The sequence below is a fragment of the Mesocricetus auratus genome, unplaced genomic scaffold (assembly GCF_017639785.1).
Source record: "Mesocricetus auratus isolate SY011 unplaced genomic scaffold, BCM_Maur_2.0 Super-Scaffold_100007, whole genome shotgun sequence".
NCBI lineage: Eukaryota > Metazoa > Chordata > Mammalia > Rodentia > Cricetidae > Mesocricetus > Mesocricetus auratus.
Window position 1 is genome coordinate 97,228,421 of NW_024429191.1, and position 20,747 is coordinate 97,249,167.

Genomic DNA, 20,747 nt, shown 5'->3' on the forward strand with positions numbered 1-20,747 from the left:
CAACTCTAGCAACAATGTACAAAAATATGCCACCAATCCAAATGTGCAATGATTAACATCCCTCTATTATCAACACAACAAAGATGCCAACAGATACTCTCACTCATTCCTCGAAAGGTGTTCACTCAAAAATAAAAAAGAAAAAGAAAAAAAAGGAAAGAAAAAAGACACTTGTCAATTTAAACAGGCCATAGGAAAGGCAAGCTTGCTAGCATTTAACAAGGCTTAAAAATCCTGGCAATGTGGTAGTGTCTTAAACCCGGAACCTAATGGCGACAAAGACAGGGTCTAGGCCCCTGACTCAGGCAGTGTGAACTGGGAGGGTGTTCTAAGAGACAGAAAGTAGGTCACCGAGACAAGAGACTGCTGGCTCCTTGGAGAGAGGAGGGCTTCCAAGTCAGAAACCGTGTTTCTGTTAAAATCCTAGCTAAGTGGATCACACGCTTACATTTTGTTTCTCCAATTTCTAAATCCCTACACCTTTCAATTCTATGGCCCTATGTCTCACTTTTCTGTAGGATCGCACCCAAGGGATGTAATCAAAGACCTAGTACATGTCTGCATAGGCTACAACCTACTGTACATTTACAATGTATAAGACATGTATTATCTAACACACATCACTCCCAAAGGAACGTTATAGAATTTTTTAGAATGGCATTCCCATTCACATGTGGAGTGGACATGAATCACGAGAGCAGGGATTCTCTCTTCCTGCAAAGTCATTTCTAGCTGCGGGAAAAGGGCGCATATCCAAAAGCCAGAGCTACCCTAGACTTGTGATGAGAGACCCGAGGATGGATGGCCAAGGAGAAGTCCTGACTTGGCCCCAGTCTCACGGATGATGCTAAACTGAGAATTTTTACCGTCAAAGTTCATTAAGGAACTTATTCTAACAAAGCCAAGGACAAGAGTCGCTGCAAAGAAGAGCAAACACAGTAACGGGCAATGGTATCGCTGACGTTCCTCTGCCCCATTTATACCTGTGGCCACAGCAGTAACAAACTTGGATCCAAAATGACCATCGGGAGAGAGCCGGCAAATGTTGGGGTGCTTGTTTTGAAAGTCTCCTGCAGTGATGCATTCTTCTGAACTCAGGAAATAGGTGTCCTAAGCCAAGAGAGGCGGGATATCAAATTTTACAGCATGTGTCAAAACAAGCTTCCATTTCTTTTGCAGAAAATATTAAAGAGCTGGGACAGCAAGAAGACTCAGCAGGTAAAGATGCTTGCCACTAAGGCTGACTGACCTGAGTTCAATCCCCAGGCACCCCATGGTAAAAGGAGAGAAACAACTACAAGCTGTCCTCAGACTTCCACGGGTGTGCCATAGCACACCTGCAGAATAAATAAAACAAATTTCAAACATCAAAACAAAAAACACAAGAAAGAGCTTCTAATGCCAGCACTTGGGAAGCAAAGGCAAGTGAAACTCTGTGAGTTTGAGGTCGGCTTGGTCTATACAGTGAGTTCCAGGCCAATCAACACACTGAGATCCTTGTTACAAAAAATAGAGCTTAAACGACAGCACCTCAAAAATACCTGAGGCAATACACTGAGACAAACACTTGTACTTCCTAGCCATATGGGACTCATATTAAAACCACCCAAACTAGGAGGGCAGAAGGCCCTGGGCAAACCGCTCCCACAGGGCTGCAAGTAAGGGTGAGTGGGATTTGCTGTGGGACAGAATCAACAGGCTGAGCCTTAACTAAGAAGAGTGTCTTCAAAGTTATGTGCAAGCTGTGCAGAGACTAAGAGATCCAAGTCAGCACTACCTTAATGAGGTTTCAGGCCAAGCAACACTCCTGTCTCCGTCTCACCTTATTCCGACTGTATCGGACTGTACCCTTTCGGGTATCTTCTGAGACAAGGTCCGTGAATATCCATCCAACCTTAATGGAAAAGGAAAGCATCTTTTGAGTATCTCCATACAACAGATGGCTTCTGTCCAGGGAGCATAAAAGCAGTGGCCTTCAGACAACCCTTCTTGCTCCTGAGCCATGTAAAACTGAGAGCAAACAGTTCCTTGACTCTGCTGCCAGGGAGAAACTGGCACCTTCCTCTGGTGCTGCCATGACAAACATGCACCCATCACACAGACTCTGCTTAGGACCACTCAAGCCCACACTTTGTTAGAAGTCAGAGCATCTTGTGAATGAGACCAATAGGACATGGCAAGAAGGAGCATATGCTCCGAAAAGAAGACAGACAAGAAGCAAGCAGTAAGTTTTCCTGGGGTGTGTCATCTACAAGGAAGAAACAGACTCCCTGGAGAGAGGCAGCTGAGATGAAAGGAGTGTTACAGCAGAGGTTTCCCCATGCCAGGCAGCACAGGTCTAAAGCTGCATCAGGGGCTCCTAAAGGCCAATCCCACAATCCAGGTATTGTGCAACCTGAACACCTAGTGAAGAGGTCTGCGTGATCTGTCATCTAGGCTCACCCTGGCCTCCAGAGTCAGAAGACAGTGAGAGCCAGTCAGACTGGAGCTAGAGGACAAGCAAAGCATCACTTGCATCCTTGGGAAACTGACAGATGGCCCCGAGACTAAGCACTTCAAACCACTGTGCACACATAGGACTGGTACACTATGGATCACTACGGCTGTAACAATGCTCACATGAGCACAAACCAAAAGAGATGGGAGCAGAGAAAGCAAACACAGGACCCAGTTAACTGGCACAGTCCAAAGCAGGCTGTGTAAGAGCCTGTCAAGGAACTTGAGTTTTGAGGAAGTAACAAGTAACTTCAGACTTTATATTATGATGTGATGAAACAAGTTTGGGACAGTCTCTCCTGCATTAAACCCTGACCTGGCATTGAGGTGCTGGCTCCAGAACCTGTAGGGTATTTGGCCTCAACAAGGTAAAACTACGCTATGCCTTCCTCAGTCATGCTCCTGAGCTTCCTGCCCACCTGGAGAGAGGTAAGATAAAGCAATCCACAGATCATTCCTCTCTGTTCAAATAAGGGGCAAAACTTACATGGCTACTAACACTGAACTGAACTCTCCCCCATGTGTTCAAATTCATGGTTCAGTGAGTCCCTAAACCCTAACAAGCCAGGGAGGTTAGCCTCCATCTGTAGCCCTCACACGGGAGGCTGAGAAGGAGGATTTCCGTTTGAGAACATTGTGACCTACAAAACAAGAAAGCACAGCCCACCATTCCTAGGACCCTTGTCAAAGGTGTGAAGCAAGCTACAGCATGGACTGAGAAGACTTTCTGTCACTAACTGTCCCAGGGACCACAAAAAAGCCGGACTCAATGACCTGCACTACACAGAGGAAATCCAATGCTGAAGCAGGAAAGGTACCAGCACCGAAACTGTCCTCAGGCACTGTGACTGGCAAGTTGAAAAACTATGTCTTCAAACCTTTTACTTGGGTTTTATAATTAAGAGTCTTGATCCATGCACCAGGCTCCCCTTGAACTCTTGATCATCCTGCCTCAGACTGTTGGGGGGGGGGGGCTGAGGACAGGGTTGACACACATGTGCCTTTGCGTTTATACTTCAGAAAAGTGTTCTCACCTCACTCTAAGTCAGAGACCCATCAAAGCTATTTGCAGTAATTAATACAAATGAGGGTCCAAAGGGGTTGAGCCTACACTTGATCTTGTCACCTAGGGGTTTGATCCCAGACCAGACTTAGCCACTCCACTGCACATGTGGATTTCCCCAGCATGGAGCCCTAGGTTTCCCCAAAGACCACCTGGCTGGCGAAGGCCTCATACCTTCCTCAGGCCAAGTTTGGCAGCAATCTCATCAACCACCTCAGCTTTCGGATCTTCCAGAAGCTCCAGGCTGTTCTGTGTACCAATCTGTGAGGAACCACAGTTAGAAAACAGTAAGAAGACAGAATTGAAGAGCGGTGCTGCTACAACTTCCACCTCCGACTACCAGCTTCAACCCTGCTGAAGAGATCTACAGCTACAAACACAAATGGGCCCCAAGGAAGGCTGGCCTTGGGAAAGGAGTGGCTTCCAGAATTCCTGGGGATAGGTAATTCTGCTCCAAACAGCTTGGCTGGCAGACATCCCAGAACGGCTTTGGTGGGTTGTGCCCTACTGCTGGAGAGGCCACACTTGGTCCTACAGACAAGACACTGAGCCAGAGGGACAATCTAACAACAGAAAATGAACAGACACCCCAAACTGTGACATGGCAGTAGGAGGTGGAACCCTGAGCTTGAGCATTCCACAAGCGCTGGGGTGGCTGGCTCGCATGTAACCTAAACTGACAGGCGGCGCAACAAGTTGGGAGTTGCCAAGTCTGGTGACCTGAGCTTACCCCCAGGACTCACTGTGGGAAGAGATAATGGACTCCCAAAAGCTGTCTTCTGACCTCCACTGTGTACACACAAAATAAATAAATGTAAAAAATTTAGAGTAAGCCAGGTGGTGGTGGTGAATAACTAATCCCAGCACTCAGGATGCAGAGGCAGGAAAATTTCTGAGTTTGGGGTCATCCTGGTCTACAGAGCAAGTTCTAGGACACCCAGGGCTACACACAGAAACCCTGTCTTGGAAACAAACAAAAAGAATTAGAGGAAAAGAACTCTTAAGTGGTAATAGGTGTCACTTCCTGAAGTGGACACACATTACCAAAATCTTACTTTTCTACTTAAATGCAGCCCCAAAACCATGAGTAAGTATCACTCTAAGCCAACCCCACTCACAGGGACTTAAAATGCAAAGGGACTTCAATGGAATTCAGGCCTGTAAACTAGTCAAGCTCTAACAAAATAGCAATGGATTTTATGTTTGCGGGATTTCACCAGGTAGGAAACACTAACACATTCAGAACATATGTCAAAGCGTGGCATAAATATAAGATCCTTGTCCAATGACACGGCAGCAAGGGCTGACTTGGTGCTGGCAGGTGGTGCTAAGAGGTCAAGGGTTTCCACCACTGGGACCCCCAACATGGGACACTGATACTGACGGCAACAGTCAGAATGCCAAAAGTTTCTGTTCTTTCCCCAAAAATGTGTGCTGTGTATAGTTGCTGGTTTGGGGCTTTCTTTTTTGGGGGGGAAGGAGGTGTTCTTTTGAGACAGCCTTTGGCTATGTAGTGGTGTCTAGCCTCAGAGTTACTGCAGACTACGCTGACCTGAAAGCAACAGCTGACAGCTGGGGGAGGAGCTGGCGCTCACCTTTAATCCCAGCACTCGGGAGGGAAGGGCAGGCAGATCTCCAAATCTGAGGCCAGCCTGGACTACAAAGTAAGTTCCAGGCCAGCCAGGGCTACACTGCAGCCACCGCTTGCCTCTCCCCTCTTCAGTGCTGTGGTCAGTGGTACTGGCTATCACATCCTGCCTTTTTTCTATTTAAGACAGTGTCTCACTTTTTCTTCTGGACTGACTCAGATTCACTATGCAGCACAGGCTGGCCTTGAACTCCATTCAATTCTCCCAAGTGCTTAGATCTAAGGGATGAATATCCACACTGGGCTTCAATTATGTATTTTTTGTTTGTTTGGTTTTGTTTTTCGAGACAGAGTTTCTCTGTAGCTTTGGAGGCTGTCCTGGAACTAGCTCTTGTAGATCAGGCTGGCTTCGAACTCACAGAGATCCAACTGCCTCTGCCTCCCAAGTACTGGGATTAAAGGCATTCGCCACCAACGTCCAGCTCAATTATGTTTTAAATAGAACTGCCACACTCTCCATGACAGAGACTACAAAACTGAGCTGAGCCTCTGTGCTTACACAGTGGCACTCTGGTCGGGTATAACTCCATGGTCCATGTTCTGTGGCGTAGTCTCTCTGTGGGGTCTCAGTTACCATTAACTGTTTCTTTGTAAACAAGGCATCATAAAAAGACCTCTACAATTATCTGGGTGGTGGTGGCCCACACCTTTAATCCCAGCACTCAGCACTCGGGAGACAGAGGCAGGTGGGTCACAGTGAGTTCAAGGTCAGCCTGGTCTACAAATCAAGTTCCTGGATAGCTAAAGCTACACACACACAAAAAAAAACCCCGTCTCAAAAAAAAAATTAATAACATAAAGAGTAAGAAAAAGAACCCCGACCTTCACACATGGTAGATCCTGCACTCATATACCTGAGGAGGTTCATAGATTGCAGCCACTTCAGCTCTGATGCCGAGGGGAATGTCCTTGTGTTCTGTGTACCGTCCATATAAATATCCAAAATGCTGATTTCCTGTCTTTCTCCAGAAGTCAAGGAAGCGGTCAGCAACAGTGTGATTCTCAAACATGATATTGTCCACATGTCTGTATTTCTGTAGAATAACAAAAGTAGACTTAAGTCAAAACATTCCACCAGAAACTATTTTTTTTTCAAGAAAAATAAAAAAACATGAAACCATTGCCTCGCTTTGTTTTTGCTTTGAAGATTTAGTTTTGTTTTTATGTATAGGAATGTTTGCTTGTATGCATGTCTCAGCACTACCTGCATACATGGTGCCCGTGGAAGTCTCAGACTGTGTTTACAGACAGCTGTGAGATACCATGGGTGCTGGGAACCAACCTGGGACTTGCGCAAGAACAGGAAGAGCTCTGACCTCTGTACCACAGCCCAGAGCCATTTGCTTGTATTCAGCTTGGACCCAGCCTTATTTAGTTCTTTCAACAAGGTAAACAGGGTTGGGTGTAGCTCAAAGATGTGGCCAGTGGCACATCACTGACTTGCCTAGCATGTGCCCTGGAGTTTAGGCCCCTGCAAACAAACAAAACCCAATTTCAAGAACCTATTCTAACCAGGCCTGGTGGCTCATACATTCCCAGAAATCAAGATGCTAACGCAGGAAGAAAACTGTCTGAGGCCAACCTGGACTAAAGGACACAGCTGGAGACTGTTTCTAAAACTCAGGAAAGAAAGAGGGAGGGCGGGTGGGCCGAGAATTGCTTTGTTCTTTAGAGATCAAGGGAACAGGGAAAGAAGGATTTCATCTATCAGTAGCCTGAGCAGATCTCTGAAGCTGTATTACCAACTCCCATGTAAAAGGTTCTTAAAGGCAAAGTCACAACCACTGAGCACTTGAAAATCTAAGAAAACCCCACCTCCCAAAGTAAACAAAACCACTAAAATAAATTGAAGAGGAGGAGGAGGCTGCTGTGGAATAATCCTCTGTACACTGTGAATATGTATTACTCTCATTGTTAATAAACTCCAGCTCTGGAACTTATAACACCACCTCACGGCTGCAACATACACATATGTGCAGGCAAATATACTCAATACATAAAATAAAAATAGTATTTTTAAATGCCTGTTAAAGAAAACCCATCCTCTGCACAAGCCAACCAAATGGAATCAAAAGTTCCACACCTGCAAGCACTGGAAACTTCTCTCTCACTTATGGCTGACTGCCACAGCAAGGTAGACAGTTAGATCTAAAAACACAATTCCCAGCAAACACATGGTTGCTCACAACCATCTACAATTCAATCTGGTGCCCTCTTCTGGCATGTAGACATAACACTGTATATGTAATAAATAAATCTTTAAAAAAAAAAAAACACAGAGGAGCTGGACACATGGCTCACTAGTTAAGATCATGTGCTGCCCTTCCAGAGGATCCAAGTTCTGTTCCTAGCACCCACAGCAGGAAGCTAAAATTCCCTGTAACTTAAATTCCAGGGGACCTATTCGGGTACCTGCACACACCCTACACAGACATACAATGTACATGAAACTAATGCCAGGTGTTAATCCCAGCACTTGGGAGGCAGAGGCAGGTAGGTAGATCTCTAAGTTCCAGGACAGTCAGGCCTACACAGAGAAACCCTGTCTCAAAACAAACAATGAAACCAGAAGGAAACACAAAGCATGCAACAAAGAATATAAATGAACAGACGGCTGAAACACCAGAGAATTTGCCACAAGGGAAGCGCCCATTTGTTAGTCATGAAAACAAACCTCAGGGACACAGGCAGCCTCACCTGTCTGTTCAGCGTGATGGCACTAGGTTGGCATTTAGTGCAGATGCCATTTGGCCATGGGAGGTGTCCCTCACACCCTGACTTAATCTTGCAGCTGATGTTCTCCAGGGCAACAAACTTCCCTCTGAGGGAGAAGGCAAGAGACAGAATTAAACACGACATTAGGAGACTAGAAGGGTATGTGAGACAGCTTACACCCACTGCAAGTGCTCCTAGGGGGCAAGAATGAAACACAATGCACTAGCCACTCTAATTTAAAGTTCCCCGTTCTTACAGTGTCCTATAGGGGACTCACAGCTCTCTTTCTACAGAAATCCAGTCATTGTTCTCAGCTCTTTCCCACACCCATGAGGCTCTGAAGGATATTGTTGAATACCTGTTATCTGCCTTGTGCCATCAAGAGAACATGCAGCTTATCACTGACTGATGACAGTGTTCGCCCACTATCTACTCATTTGTATAACATCCTCGTTCTTAGGAAAAATCTGGTTAGGACACAGAACAGTAATGTATTCTTTCTATCTGCAAGCAGAAGGGATGTCTGTGGATATCAATGAGGAAGCACTGGGCCTACCATTGATCTGTAGATATGATTTCTGGGGCTGGAGAGATGGCTCAGAGGTTAAGAGCACTGGTTGCTCTTTTAGAGGTTCTGAGTTCAATTCCCAGCAACCACATGGTGGCTCACAACCATCGGTAAGGAGATCTGGTGCCCTCTTCTGGCTTGCATGAATACATGCAGGCCGAAAGCTGTATACACAGTAATAAATCTTTAAAAAAAAAGAAATGATTTCTGTAAAAGAGATGTTGGTTTTCTCAATCACAGAATGCTGGGTTAATCCCACCTTTTTGCTTTATAATAGTTGTTTCATTACATTTTCTATATTTAGTGTGTGTGTGCCACAATCTCGCCCTGCTTCTGGATCAGGCAATATTCAGACACTGCCCTCTGCACTGCCTTCCTTTCCTTTCCTTTTGCATTCCTGTACCCACTGTATAAACAAAAGGCACCAGAAATCCATGTAAAGTCTGTGTGCTGGGGCCAGAGTGGCCACTTACTTGTCAGCCCCTCCAGTCAGCTTCCGGATGTAGGCATGGAAGGACATGTGCTTCACGGGCGGCTCCAGGTGGTTCAGATAGTCCTCATCAAATGGCTATCAACAACACACAGGAAGAGAGTGGTCAGGGTCTGCCAAGGTACATGAGACTTCAACTGTACTGTGTAGGGGCTCACACCAGACAGCACAGAGACACTAAGGGAGGCTGAGCTGGACCTTCACGAGTTCAAGCTTAGAGTCAAGTTTTTCTCTGTAGAGTTACATTTTCAAGATAAAATGAACTCCTATTCAAGGCAAAAGCTCCAAGAAAATCTTGCAAAGTCACAAAAGGCCTGAGGCTTAGTAGCAAAGCCCTGAGCTCAACCCTCATTAACCAACACATGCACGGGAGGGGGGGAGGGGAAGGGAAAGAAGAGAGAGAGAGAGAGAGAGAGAGAGAGAGAGAGAGAGAGAGAGAGAGAGAGAGAGAGAGAGAGAAACACAGACAGACAAATCAACAGGAGACATAAGATTCAGACATAGTAAATCAAAACCATGACAAGCAGGACTGGAGAAGCCCAGCTTTGTGTCAGAGAATAATTATCTAAGAAGACAACTGTACACATTCTTCATCAGCAGCATCAGCCTCAGCCATTCACAGTCTCTCGGAAGGTCACTCCCATAAATAAGTCTAGATTCACTGTGCCGCTTGTACTCTGGGAGTACAAGGCCCAAGACAATAAATAGAAAAATTCTTTTAAGAGCCACAAACACCCAAGTTTAGGAAGCAGAAAGTGCTGAGCCAGCTAGCTCTCTCAGCAGCCAGCCACACTGCCATCCAAGAGCGACTCCCTCTGCACAACTCACCTCCAGAGGGACACAATGTACACACTTCCCCAGGGGGCCATGGCGACACCTGGAGCGGGCACGGGGTAAAAGAGAAGCACAGGGACACCAAGGTTATTTTCTGTGGCTACTTCCCATATGTTTGTACATCACACTTGGGTAAAATGCTTCCCTACAAATGAAGAATTACTGTTGATGGTACACAGATGAATGTTTCCATTATAATAGATATTATTTACTATACTATGTGTCAGAAAAAACTACTACATAGGATAACATAAAGTACAACCCCAGCACTCAGGAGGCAGAGGTAAGAAGACGCAAGCAAGTTCAAGGCCAGTCCTGCTGACAGGGCCACACAGGCAGAACCTACCTCGGAAGAGAATGGGAAAGGGGCAGAGGGAAAGGAAGAATGGGGTGGGGAGGAGAAGAAATGGAAAGGGGAGGGAAAATGAAGAAAAAGGAAAGTGAAACCTGGCACATTAAACCTGCTTAACATGACACTAACTAAACATAAAGTAGCACTTATCAAACATACAAGGTGATGGTCCATCTCCAGCAAGAAAAATAAAAATGTTTTAAAGTCACATTAAATAAAAATGTTAAGGAAAAGCTGGGTACACGTCTTTAATCCCAGCAATTAGGAGGCAGAGGCAGGCGGATCTCTGTGAGTTCTAGCTGAGCCTGGTCTACAGAGTTCCAGGATAGTCAGGACTGCTACACAGAGAAACCCTGTCTTGGGGGGAGAGGAGGGATGGGGACAGACACCAAAACCCACAAAAGAGCTCGACTATCTGGGCAGTGGTGGCTCAAGCAAGAGACTCTGTAGGGAGCAGGTGGGTGCCTTCCCTAACTCTGATGTGGTGTAGCACACCTTTAATTCCAACACTCAGGAGGCAAAAGCAGGCAGATAGCTGAGTTCAAGGCCAGCCTGGTCTACACGTGAGTTCCAAGACAATCAGGGTTACACAGAGAAACCCGTCTTGAAAAACAAAACTAAAAAAGTGAAGAGGTAACTTCTGTATGTCCTCCTCTATCAGTTAGAGGCAGACTTATTTCTGAAGAGCAGAGTTAACGCTTGTGTGAGCACGTGCCCTAAAAGATACCTAATGGAGCCGTGAAAAGCCCAGGTCAGGGTGCGTCCTGGGAATAAACAAATGCATGCTAATGCAGCATTTGCAATACCAGTATCCAGTGTCAGTACTTTATCGCATTTACAGTGACACACTTAGGAAAGACACAATACAGAGACAAACGGCCTCAACTCACATAATTTCACATTGCTAGGTGTAATTCCAGATGTTTCTAACTGGTTTCCCTACTTTATTTTTTAATTGCAATATTATCTTATGTATGTGGGTGTTTTGCCTTTGTGTGTACCTGCATACATGCCTGGTGCTCTAATTTTATTTATGTGTACGGAAGTTTTGCCTGTATGTATATCTGCATATATGCCTGGTGCTCTCAGAGGCCAGACAGCTGTAACCCATCATGTTGATGCTGAGAATCAAACCTGGATCCTCTGCAAGAAAATAGCAAGTACTCTTAACTGCTGAGCCATTTTTCCAGTCCCTAGCTGGTTTCTTTAAAAATAATTGCAAAAAAGTCTAAAAGTAAGGAATGCACACATGCACTAGCATTTTACATGACCTGGTACAAAGTGAACATTCAAAGTAGATTTGCAAACCTAGAGGACACACACTGGCACCTAGCATCCAGATTATTCTACCGGTAGCCACTCTATTGCTCCTGAAAAGTCAGAGTCAGCCCTTACATTGGTAAACACTGAGCCATCATCAGTCGCCTCTACTCCTACCTCTGCTGGTGGTAGGGGACATCAAAATAGACCCTCCCTGTCCCTAGACACCTTTTGAATCTCTCAGTATTCACATACTCCTTTGTTGTTTTGTTTTGTTTTTTTCAAGACAGGGTTTCCCTGTGTAACCTCCCTGGCTGTCCCTGAACTCACTCTATAAGCAAAGATGGCCTCAAACTCAGAAATCCACCTGCCTCTGCTTCCTGAATGATAAGACTAAAGACGTGTGCCACTACTACCAGGCTTAAACATTTTATGTGGAATCTATTTTAAAGTTTCAACTACTAAATTGTTACCAAGATAAGATGCAGTAAAATAATGTGAAAATAGATGGCCAAACGCAGCTCTTTCACCCTTACCAGATACTAATATGGATCTTGTTTAAATATTTCTTTTTTTCTTCTTCTTTTTTTTTTTTTGAGACAGGGTTTCTCTGTATTGTTTTGGAGGCTGTCCTGGGACTCGCTCTGTAGACCAGGCTGGCCTCGAACTCACAGAGATCCGCCTGCCTCTGCCTCCCGAGTGCTGGGATTAGAGGCATGCGGCCACCAACGCCCTGCCTAAATATTTCTCTTTTTGAGACAGGGTCTCATAAACCAGCCTGAGCTCACTATGTAAACTACACTGTCCTTGAACTTGCACCAGTCCTCCTGCTTTGGCTCCAAATGCTAAGATTACAAAGCTCTTGAGTATTTCCTGTAATGACCCATTAGGACTCCACAGGCAGGAGCCTCAGGGAGCACTCACAGCTGTGGGTCCCGGCTCCTGTAAATCTTCCCGTCCTGCTTGCTGAGGTACTGATCGATCTCATCTTCAACCACATTAGGAGCACCAAAGGCCTTTAACCCTAGTGAGGCCGATGTCTCCATTTCAGATGAAGGTCCAGCAAGGCTCGAGGGGAACAGGAACAACAAGTCGCCATGCCTGTTCAAAGACAAAACGTCAAACGCCATCCTCTCCTCCAAACCAAACCACATGGTTTTTGTGGGTGTGTGGGCCCTGAGAGCTTCAAATGACAGATGGTACAGCGTAACGCCCTCACAGGGAAGTTTCTGATTTTAGGAGAATAGAATTGTTTGTTTCTTGGTTATATACACATCAGTGCAGATTCTCAGAAATTCAACTTCTCTTACCAAACGCTATGAGATACACCTAGCCATCTGACTGCAAAGGTGACCACAGCCTGAGCTCACCCGGGCCGCCATGGCAGCACTCCTGCTGCTCCCTGTCTGCCACCCCCAGCTCCATGTTCAGTTCTTTAGTCAGAGCAATCTGCCTAGCTCACACACTCTGAACCCCACGTTCAGCTTCCCACCCTCTATATAGCTCACACACATGGAGCAGACATGAATGAGGTAGGCGCCGACTCAGAAGCACCCAGACAAGAGTGCACAACACCTGATCTAGAAGTTCTTTCTTTCTCGTCTAGAGGCCTCAAAGATCTGCCACAGTCAGCTTCCCAGGCATCATCAGGATTGTCCTGGTCGGTGTTTTTTTAATCAGCTAGACACAAACTAAAGTAATAGGGAACCACAATTGAGAAAATGCCTCCAGGAGACTGGCCTGTAGGGCCAGGCAGTGGTGACTCTCCCCTCTAATCCTAGCATTCAGGAGGCAGAGACCAACAGATCTCTTGAGTTCCAGGCCAGTCTGTTCAACAGAGTGATTCCCAGGATAGCCAGGGCTACACAGAGAAATCCTGTCTCAAAAATACCAAAAAGAGAAAAAGACTGGCCTATAGCAATTCACGTAGAAGGTCCAGCCCACCCTGGCCAGGCAGTCCTGGGGGTTTAAGAAACAGGCTCCGAAAGCCATTAAGAGTGAGCATTCGGGGCTGGAGAGATGGCTCAGTGGTTAACAGTACTGGCTGCTCTTCCAGAGGTCCCAAGTTCAATTCCTAGCAACCACAGGGTAGCTCACAACCATCTGCAATGAGATCTGGTGCCCTCTTTTGGTGTGCAGGCAAAACGCTATATATATAATATATAAATCTTCTAAAAAAAAAGAATGAGCATTTCTGCATGGCTTCTGCTTCAGTTCCTGCCTCGCTCTCCCCTCAGTGAACTACGACCCAGGGTATATAAGCCAAATAATCCCTTTCCTCCCCAGCTGCTTTTAGCTGTGTTTATCACAGCAACAGGAATCCTAACTAAGATATGGCTTATTTAAAAAACAAAAACATCTCACTATGTAGCCTAGGCTAGCCCAAACTCAGAATTATCCCACCTCTACTTAATGCTAAGATGACAGATGTGTTTTACATTTGGCCTAACATTGCCCCAGGAAGTAAGGCTGACCGTGCTGAGGGACAGGTCTGACAGTTTCTGCACTGTGAAGAACCTACAGATTCCTAGGCACAGCCCTCTTCTTCTGTTCCTTCTCCTGTGGAAGGTCTGCTCTGCTAAAGAGCTGCTGCCACAACTCTACTTCTTGTACACCAACCTGACATGACTCGGCTAAAGAACGCTGCCCCCTGAAGCTATCCACACAGCCACTGTGGGTCACACCTGACCAGAGGTAGCTTGTGGCACTGAATCAGCTCCAGCCTTTGAAGACAGGAGGTAACAGAAGATCTGGCAAACTTTCAGTTGCCATCGACAGGATGCACAAGAAAAAAGCTAAAGGAACAGCAAACCAGAAGACGGGCAGAGTCTGCAAGTGCAAACACTGCAGTCATGCAGCCCCCGGGAGCACAACTGCAGCTCTTAAGAGCTGCTCTCGCCTTCTTATTCCTCCATAATTCAAAGGCAGTAAAACTGCCAAACTGTAACCAGGCCTCTGCTTCTGGCAGTGGATTAAATATTACTAAACACTGGCTGGGACCCTGAATCAGTTTTAACAAATATACTGTAAAAACACTGCTGAGCTCTCCAAAACCTAGCAGTGAAGTCTGTGAGGAGAGAAGAGGACACAGCCACCATTGGCCAAGGCCAGGATGAAGAACTTGACCAAGACTACATCACTGGGCAACAGGAGATGAGGCCCCGAGCTCCCTGCCCCAGAAGACTGTGAGCCTGAAACTCCCGCATAAAACCAATGATTAGCCAGGCTTGTCGGTGCACACCTGTGATCCCAGCACCGGGGAAGGAGAGAGCAAGAGGATTACAAATCCAAGACCATTTTAGCTATACCTCAAGATCAAAGCCAGCTTAGATTACATGAGACCCTGTCTTAAAAAACAAAACCAGAAACAGATGACTAAGGGAAGTCTGAACAACTGAAAGAATCCTGGTCTGCTTCCACCAGATGCACAGAAGGGAAGTCATTTCCAAGGCTGTGCATCCAAGCAGAGAACCGCATGTGGAGTAGAACCTGGGCTGCTTGGGATCTGCAAAGGAACGCAGCCTCAGCTCCAAAGCGCCCCCTTGTGCTCACACAGCAAACTCACAGTCTTAGCTCCACAGCACCCACCCCCTTGTGCTTTCACAGCAAATGCCATGAAAATGATCTTTGATCAAATGAACTTGTTAAAAGCCTCCTCACAACTCCCTCAATAAAAACTACCAAAAATACAAGAGAAACAAATTCCCTTAAGCAAGAGTAGACAGAAACAAGTGGGGAGGGGGGACGACTGGATTCAAATGCTGGAATTACAAGACACAAACTACAAAGAATGGAACAGAAAGAGCCAACAGCAGAGTGGAACCTTAAAAAAAAAAAGATATTTAAGCCGGGCGGTGGTGGCGCACGCCTTTAATCCCAGCACTCGGGAGGCAGAGGCAGGCAGACCTCTGTAAATTCGAGACCAGCCTGGACTACCAAGCCAGCGAGTTCCAGGACAGCCTCCAAAGCCACAGAGAAACCCTGTCTCGAAAAACCAAAAAAAAAAAAAAAAAAAGAGAGAGAGAGATATTTAAAGTGAAAGTGATAAGGTGGTACGAATCTATGGTCTGAAGCAGTAAAATTCCAACTCAAAAAAAAATATGAAAAAAAGTAAAAACAGACATAGTATACTCCTAAGCAAGAGGGCAACATCCAGACATAGCCTGTCCTGTTAGCCAGTCAAGTCTCCACATTCAACATGGAGAGCAAGGAATCCAGATCAAGGACAGCAGCCCACAAGGTGTGAGGGAGGGGGTCTTAAACTCACACGACCGTGTGTCAGTAATTCAATTCAGACTTTTTCCTTCTTTCTTTTTAAAGCTTTTTGAGACAAGGTCTCACTATGTAGCTCTGTCTGTCCTTTACTTTCATATAATCTTAAAATATTTGAAATTTTTAAAAGTTTATCTTGCAGGGCCGTGGTGGCTCACACCTTTAATCCCAGTACTCGGGAGGCAGAGGCAGGCGGATCTCTGTGAGTTCGAGGCCAGCCTAGACTACAGGGCTAGTTCCAGGACAGCCAGGACTGTTACACAAAGAAATCCTGTCTCAAAAAAACAACCAAAAATTTTATCTCATAGGCATGGCATGGTGGTACACATCTCTAATCCCAGCACTTGGGGTGTTCTGGGTACACCCAGCTACATTAAATTTCTTTTCTTGTATCTACTTGTGACACGTTTTTAAAAACACCATCAGGTGGATGCAGGGGCACACACCCATGATCCCAGCACTCAGGCGGGAGGGGGCAGAAGAGCGAGTTCAAGGCTGATTTCTGTGGCATAGGAAACCCTGTCTCAGAAAACAAAACAAAACAAAAACTAGACTTGTAGCTTGGTAGTCGAACAACTTGCCTACCATGTGTTAAGATTTAAATCCAATTCCCAATACCAACAACAAAAGCCCAGCCCCAGCTGGAGAGATGGCTCAGCATCTCTGAGTTTAATTCCCAGCACCTATATCAGGCAGCCAACAACCATCACCCGTAACACACATAGACACACACTCTGACATATACACACACATAATAATTAAAAGCGACAGCCATTGTTCTTACTATACATCCATGTGAAGGAGACAATAGTTACAAGGATAGCAAGGCCCAGTGAGGTGGGGAAATCTGCCCAGACTCACAGGCCAATGGCTCGGTAGATGAAGGTGCCTCCTGACAAGCCCAGTGACCTGAGTCTTATCCCTAGGACCCAAGGAGAGACTAATTTCTCTGAATCGTCCTGTGACTTTACACTGGAGGGCATGCTCGCACATGTGCACACACACTGATAAATCTCTCATTGTTGTTTTGAGACAGGGCCTCACTATCTAGCCCTGGCTGTCCTGGCTCTCAATCTGTAGACCAGGCTGGCCTCTGCCTCCCGAGTGCTGGCATTAAAGGTGCGCACAGCCCCATGCCTGGCTGACTCATTTTCAGGGCTGAGGGTGCAGCGCAGGGGTAGAGGGCGACCACTGTGTCCCAGACCCGTGGTTCCACTTCCAGCTCCATAAAAAACTAAAGAACAACCTGCCAAATAAATCAAAACTCAAATACACAAACATCAAACTCTCTTAAAGCTCAAAGAAAATATGACCTCAGCCACCCTGGATATGGTCACAAATAGCAATTATGAAAGATACAAACGAATTACAGGGATAGGCAAATAAGTACCAAGTGTTTGCAAAACAAACACTATTACTACATATTTCTGATCTCCACATATCCTAACCTATGGCAAAAGTGATAAGATTGTCAGAACAGTCTACTGCTCTATTCTAATAAACAGGCATGCAGACAAATGCCTGCAGACTGAGTCACACATGCAGGTAAACACTCATACCCAAAAAACACATGAACCTAAAAAAGAGAGACGCTTCACTGTTTGCTAATGCAGGTGCCCACGTTAGAACAGGCAGAACAAGCTTGTCCACAGTAAGCCAAACAGCAAACATTTTCAACCCTACAGGCTACATGTGACACTCACTCACCTCTGCCCTTACAGCATGAAAGCAATCAGAGACATGACTGGGTTCCAAAGACACTGACAACTTAAGGGACAAGGGGCCACCATTTCTCACCTATCTTCCTAGTAAGCAGGGCTGACATGGTATGATCTGTTCCCAAACATCTGGGCTCTAAGTCCTCTCTGCTCCAGACAAGACATTGACCCTACTTCAGATATGGACCCAAGACCACAGCCTTTTCCTAACACCATTCCAAAAGTCCACAGTCAAACCTGCTTAACAGTAAGTGCTGGTCTAGCACAATTGTTGTACACCAGTCAAGCAACACAATGCACTGTCTGTGAGCAGCTAGCAGAGCCATAACTAGGGTACCACCCAAAGGAAGAGGAAATCCAGGCAGCCTCAGAGGGGACATTGGATCTAGATCCTCCCCCTGCCCATCTTCCACTAGACACTTACTTGATTTTTAGCAAATGAAGGGATTTGCTGGATGATGCTGTAATCTCTCCAGTCTTGTTTCTATTGATGTAAACTGAGAAGCCGTTGTTTTGAAAGCCAAACTCCTTTGCAACCTAAAGCCCCAAAGAACAAAAAGGTAATGAAACATCCAAGTACGACATACTACAGGGTACCAAAACAATGGAAGATAACTTGGGAAATTTAGGAAGTGCTCACCAAATAGATCCCTTGTTATTTCACTCTTTTTTTTTTTTTTTTTTTTTTTTTTGGTTTTTTTCGAGACAGAGTTTCTCTGTGGCTTTGGAGGCTGTCCTGGAACTCGCTCTGTAGACCAGGCTGGCCTTGAACTCACAGAGATCCGCCTGCCTCTGCCTCCCGAGTGCTGGGATTAAAGGCATGTGCCACCAACGCCAGCTGTTATTTCACTCTTGAGAAAAACTAATGATCATACCAGTGCCCACTCCATAAGTGGGAAACAAAGGCCTTGTATAAATAATGTAAGAGATGAAACTAGCCAGAGTCAAGGCCAAGTGTGGCAAGGTAATTACTCCTTTTTAATAAATATTAAAACCCCACTCCAATCATAAAATCTAACAGAGAAAAAAACTTGAGTACAGAAGCCTTTAATCCCAGCGCTCGGGAGGCAGAGGCAGGAGGATCTATGTGAGTTCGAGGCCAGCCTGGTCTACAGAGTGAGTTCACAGCAAGTTCCAGGATAACCAGAGCAACCCAAAGAAACCCTATCTCAAAAGACCCAAAAAAAAAAAAAAAAAAAAAAAGGCAAGAGAGAGAGAGAAGGTGGTTGCAGCTAGCAAGATAACTCAGCAAGTTAAAGTGCCTGCTGCTGAGCCTAACTGGCCGCACAGAGTAGAGAGAACTAACTCTTGCAATATTCCTCCAACCTCCATATGTGTGCCATGTCATGCCGCCACCACCACCCACCTCAAAAGTGGTAGTGTAAGTAAGTGCAAAAGATTTTGGTTTTGCGAGACAGGGTTTCTCTGTATACCTTTGGAGCCTGCCCTGGAACTCATTCTGTAGACCAGACTAGCCTCACAGAGATCCTCTATCTCTGCCTCCTGAGACACCACCACCCAGCACTTAATTTTTTATTTTTTTGGTTTTTCTCTGTAGCTTTGGAGGCTGTCCTGGAACTTAATCTGTAGACCAGGCTGGCCTCAAACTCTGAGATCTACCTGCCTCTGCCTCCTGAGTGCTGGGATTAAAGGTGTACGCCACCACTGCCAGGCTAGCTTACGTTTCTTATTGGCTGGCTCTCTCTTACTTATTAACCCATTTCTATTAACCTATATATTTCTACATGGCCTTATCCTAATGGAAAATGACCCATGTTCTATCTTCCCGGTAGATACATGTCATCTCGATACCCTCTCTCCCCAGAATTCTCCTGCTCTGGTACCCCGCCTATACTTCCTGCCTGGCTACTGGCAAATCAGTGTTTTATTCATCAACCAGTAAGAGAAACAAGTACAGAAGGACATTTCCCATCACAAGGTCTCAAGCTGTTCAGGCTAGCTTCAAACTTACAATGTAGTTCAAGCTGGCCTTCAACTCCTGGTCCTACTCTTCCTGCCTCCAAATGCTGGCCTATGAGTTATTTTCAATATAAACAATCTCACTACACACACCAACATCAATTTCTTTACAGAGCATAAAGCCACAAATAAAGACTACTGAGCACAGGGCTCAAGACCTGCTTCCGCCGGGTGTTGGTGGTGCACACCTTTAATCCCAGCACTCGGGAGGCAGAGGCAGGCGGATCTCTGTGAGTTCGAGGCCAGCCTGGTCTACAAAGTGAGTTCCAGGACAGCCTCCAAAACAATACAGAGAAATCCTGTCTCGAAAAACCAAAAAAAAAAAAAAAAAAAAAAAAAAAAAGCAAGTCTGTAAGGATACAAGGAGGATGTTTTAGAGACCATTTATTGGGTTTTTATTACTAAACAAACAGAAAAACAACACACATAGTACATTCTCACTTAATGCGATATCTAAAGCAGTGGGACTCACAGAAAAAGGAAACAGAATGGTGGCTACCAAGGCTGCAGTGAGGAAGAGAGGGAAGCTGTGGTTCAAGGGGGGATGGATTTCAGAGGTGCACAATGAAAACATTCTGTAGACATGTTTGACAGTAATGCAAGTATACAAGAAACTTGATATAGAATAAGTATGTAACCGAAGAGAAAAAGAACACCCAGTACCATAGATGAGAACCACATCCACAACACACTAATAAAAAAAAAAATAGAAACAGTAAAGCCAGGTAGTGGTGGCGCACACCTTTAGTCCTAGCACTCAGGAGGCAGAGGCAGGCGGATCTTTGTGAGTTCCAAGCCAGCCTCGTCTACAGAGTGAGTTCCAGGACAGCCAGGACTGTTTCACTGAGAAACCTTGTCTCAATAAAACAAACAAAAAATTCCTTTTGCAAAGTACTTTGACCTACCCATGCTCTGGTAGAGAGAATTGAGACAAACACCTGATCTAGAGTTCAGCATGGTGACTCATACTTGTGTTCCCAACAGCACTCAGGAAGCTGAGGCAGGAGAACTGCTTAAAGTCCAAGGCCAGCCTACAGAGTGAGACTTGTCTTTCTGTCCCTGCCTGCCCCATCTCCCTCCCTCCCTCCCCACCGTGGCCCTCCCACTACCACGACCATCCAGGTGTCCAGCTCAGTCGTACAGAGAAGAAGCCACACAAGTGACAACTTGGTAGCAGGAGAACAAAAGGAAACGAGAAAGGCAGACAGGGACACTGGAGGGGACAACCCCCCCCAATATGTCACAGGTACCTTTTTCAAAAAGGTTGCAGCTGTTTCTCTCTTTGTTGTAGTGATCCGCTTCACCCCATCCGGGGATTGGACTCGGATTATCTGTTGTAAGTGAAGTAAGG

At 45.7% G+C, this 20,747-nt stretch overlaps 1 protein-coding gene across 1 annotated transcript in view; it reads right to left on the reverse strand.

The window, feature by feature from the left end:
- The window catches only part of Nploc4 (NPL4 homolog, ubiquitin recognition factor), a 52,741-nt gene that overhangs the window by 27,491 nt on the left and 4,503 nt on the right, over positions 1-20,747 (reverse strand). Inside the window, exons 2-11 of the mRNA XM_005069816.4 lie at positions 20,647-20,727; positions 17,841-17,953; positions 12,351-12,527; positions 9,809-9,857; positions 8,964-9,058; positions 7,905-8,028; positions 6,062-6,241; positions 3,734-3,820; positions 1,823-1,894; positions 984-1,110 (exon numbers count right to left, since the gene is read on the reverse strand). Of these exons, the coding sequence (XP_005069873.1) occupies positions 984-1,110; positions 1,823-1,894; positions 3,734-3,820; positions 6,062-6,241; positions 7,905-8,028; positions 8,964-9,058; positions 9,809-9,857; positions 12,351-12,527; positions 17,841-17,953; positions 20,647-20,727 (1,105 nt within the window). The remainder of the gene's footprint in view (positions 1-983; positions 1,111-1,822; positions 1,895-3,733; positions 3,821-6,061; positions 6,242-7,904; positions 8,029-8,963; positions 9,059-9,808; positions 9,858-12,350; positions 12,528-17,840; positions 17,954-20,646; positions 20,728-20,747) is intronic.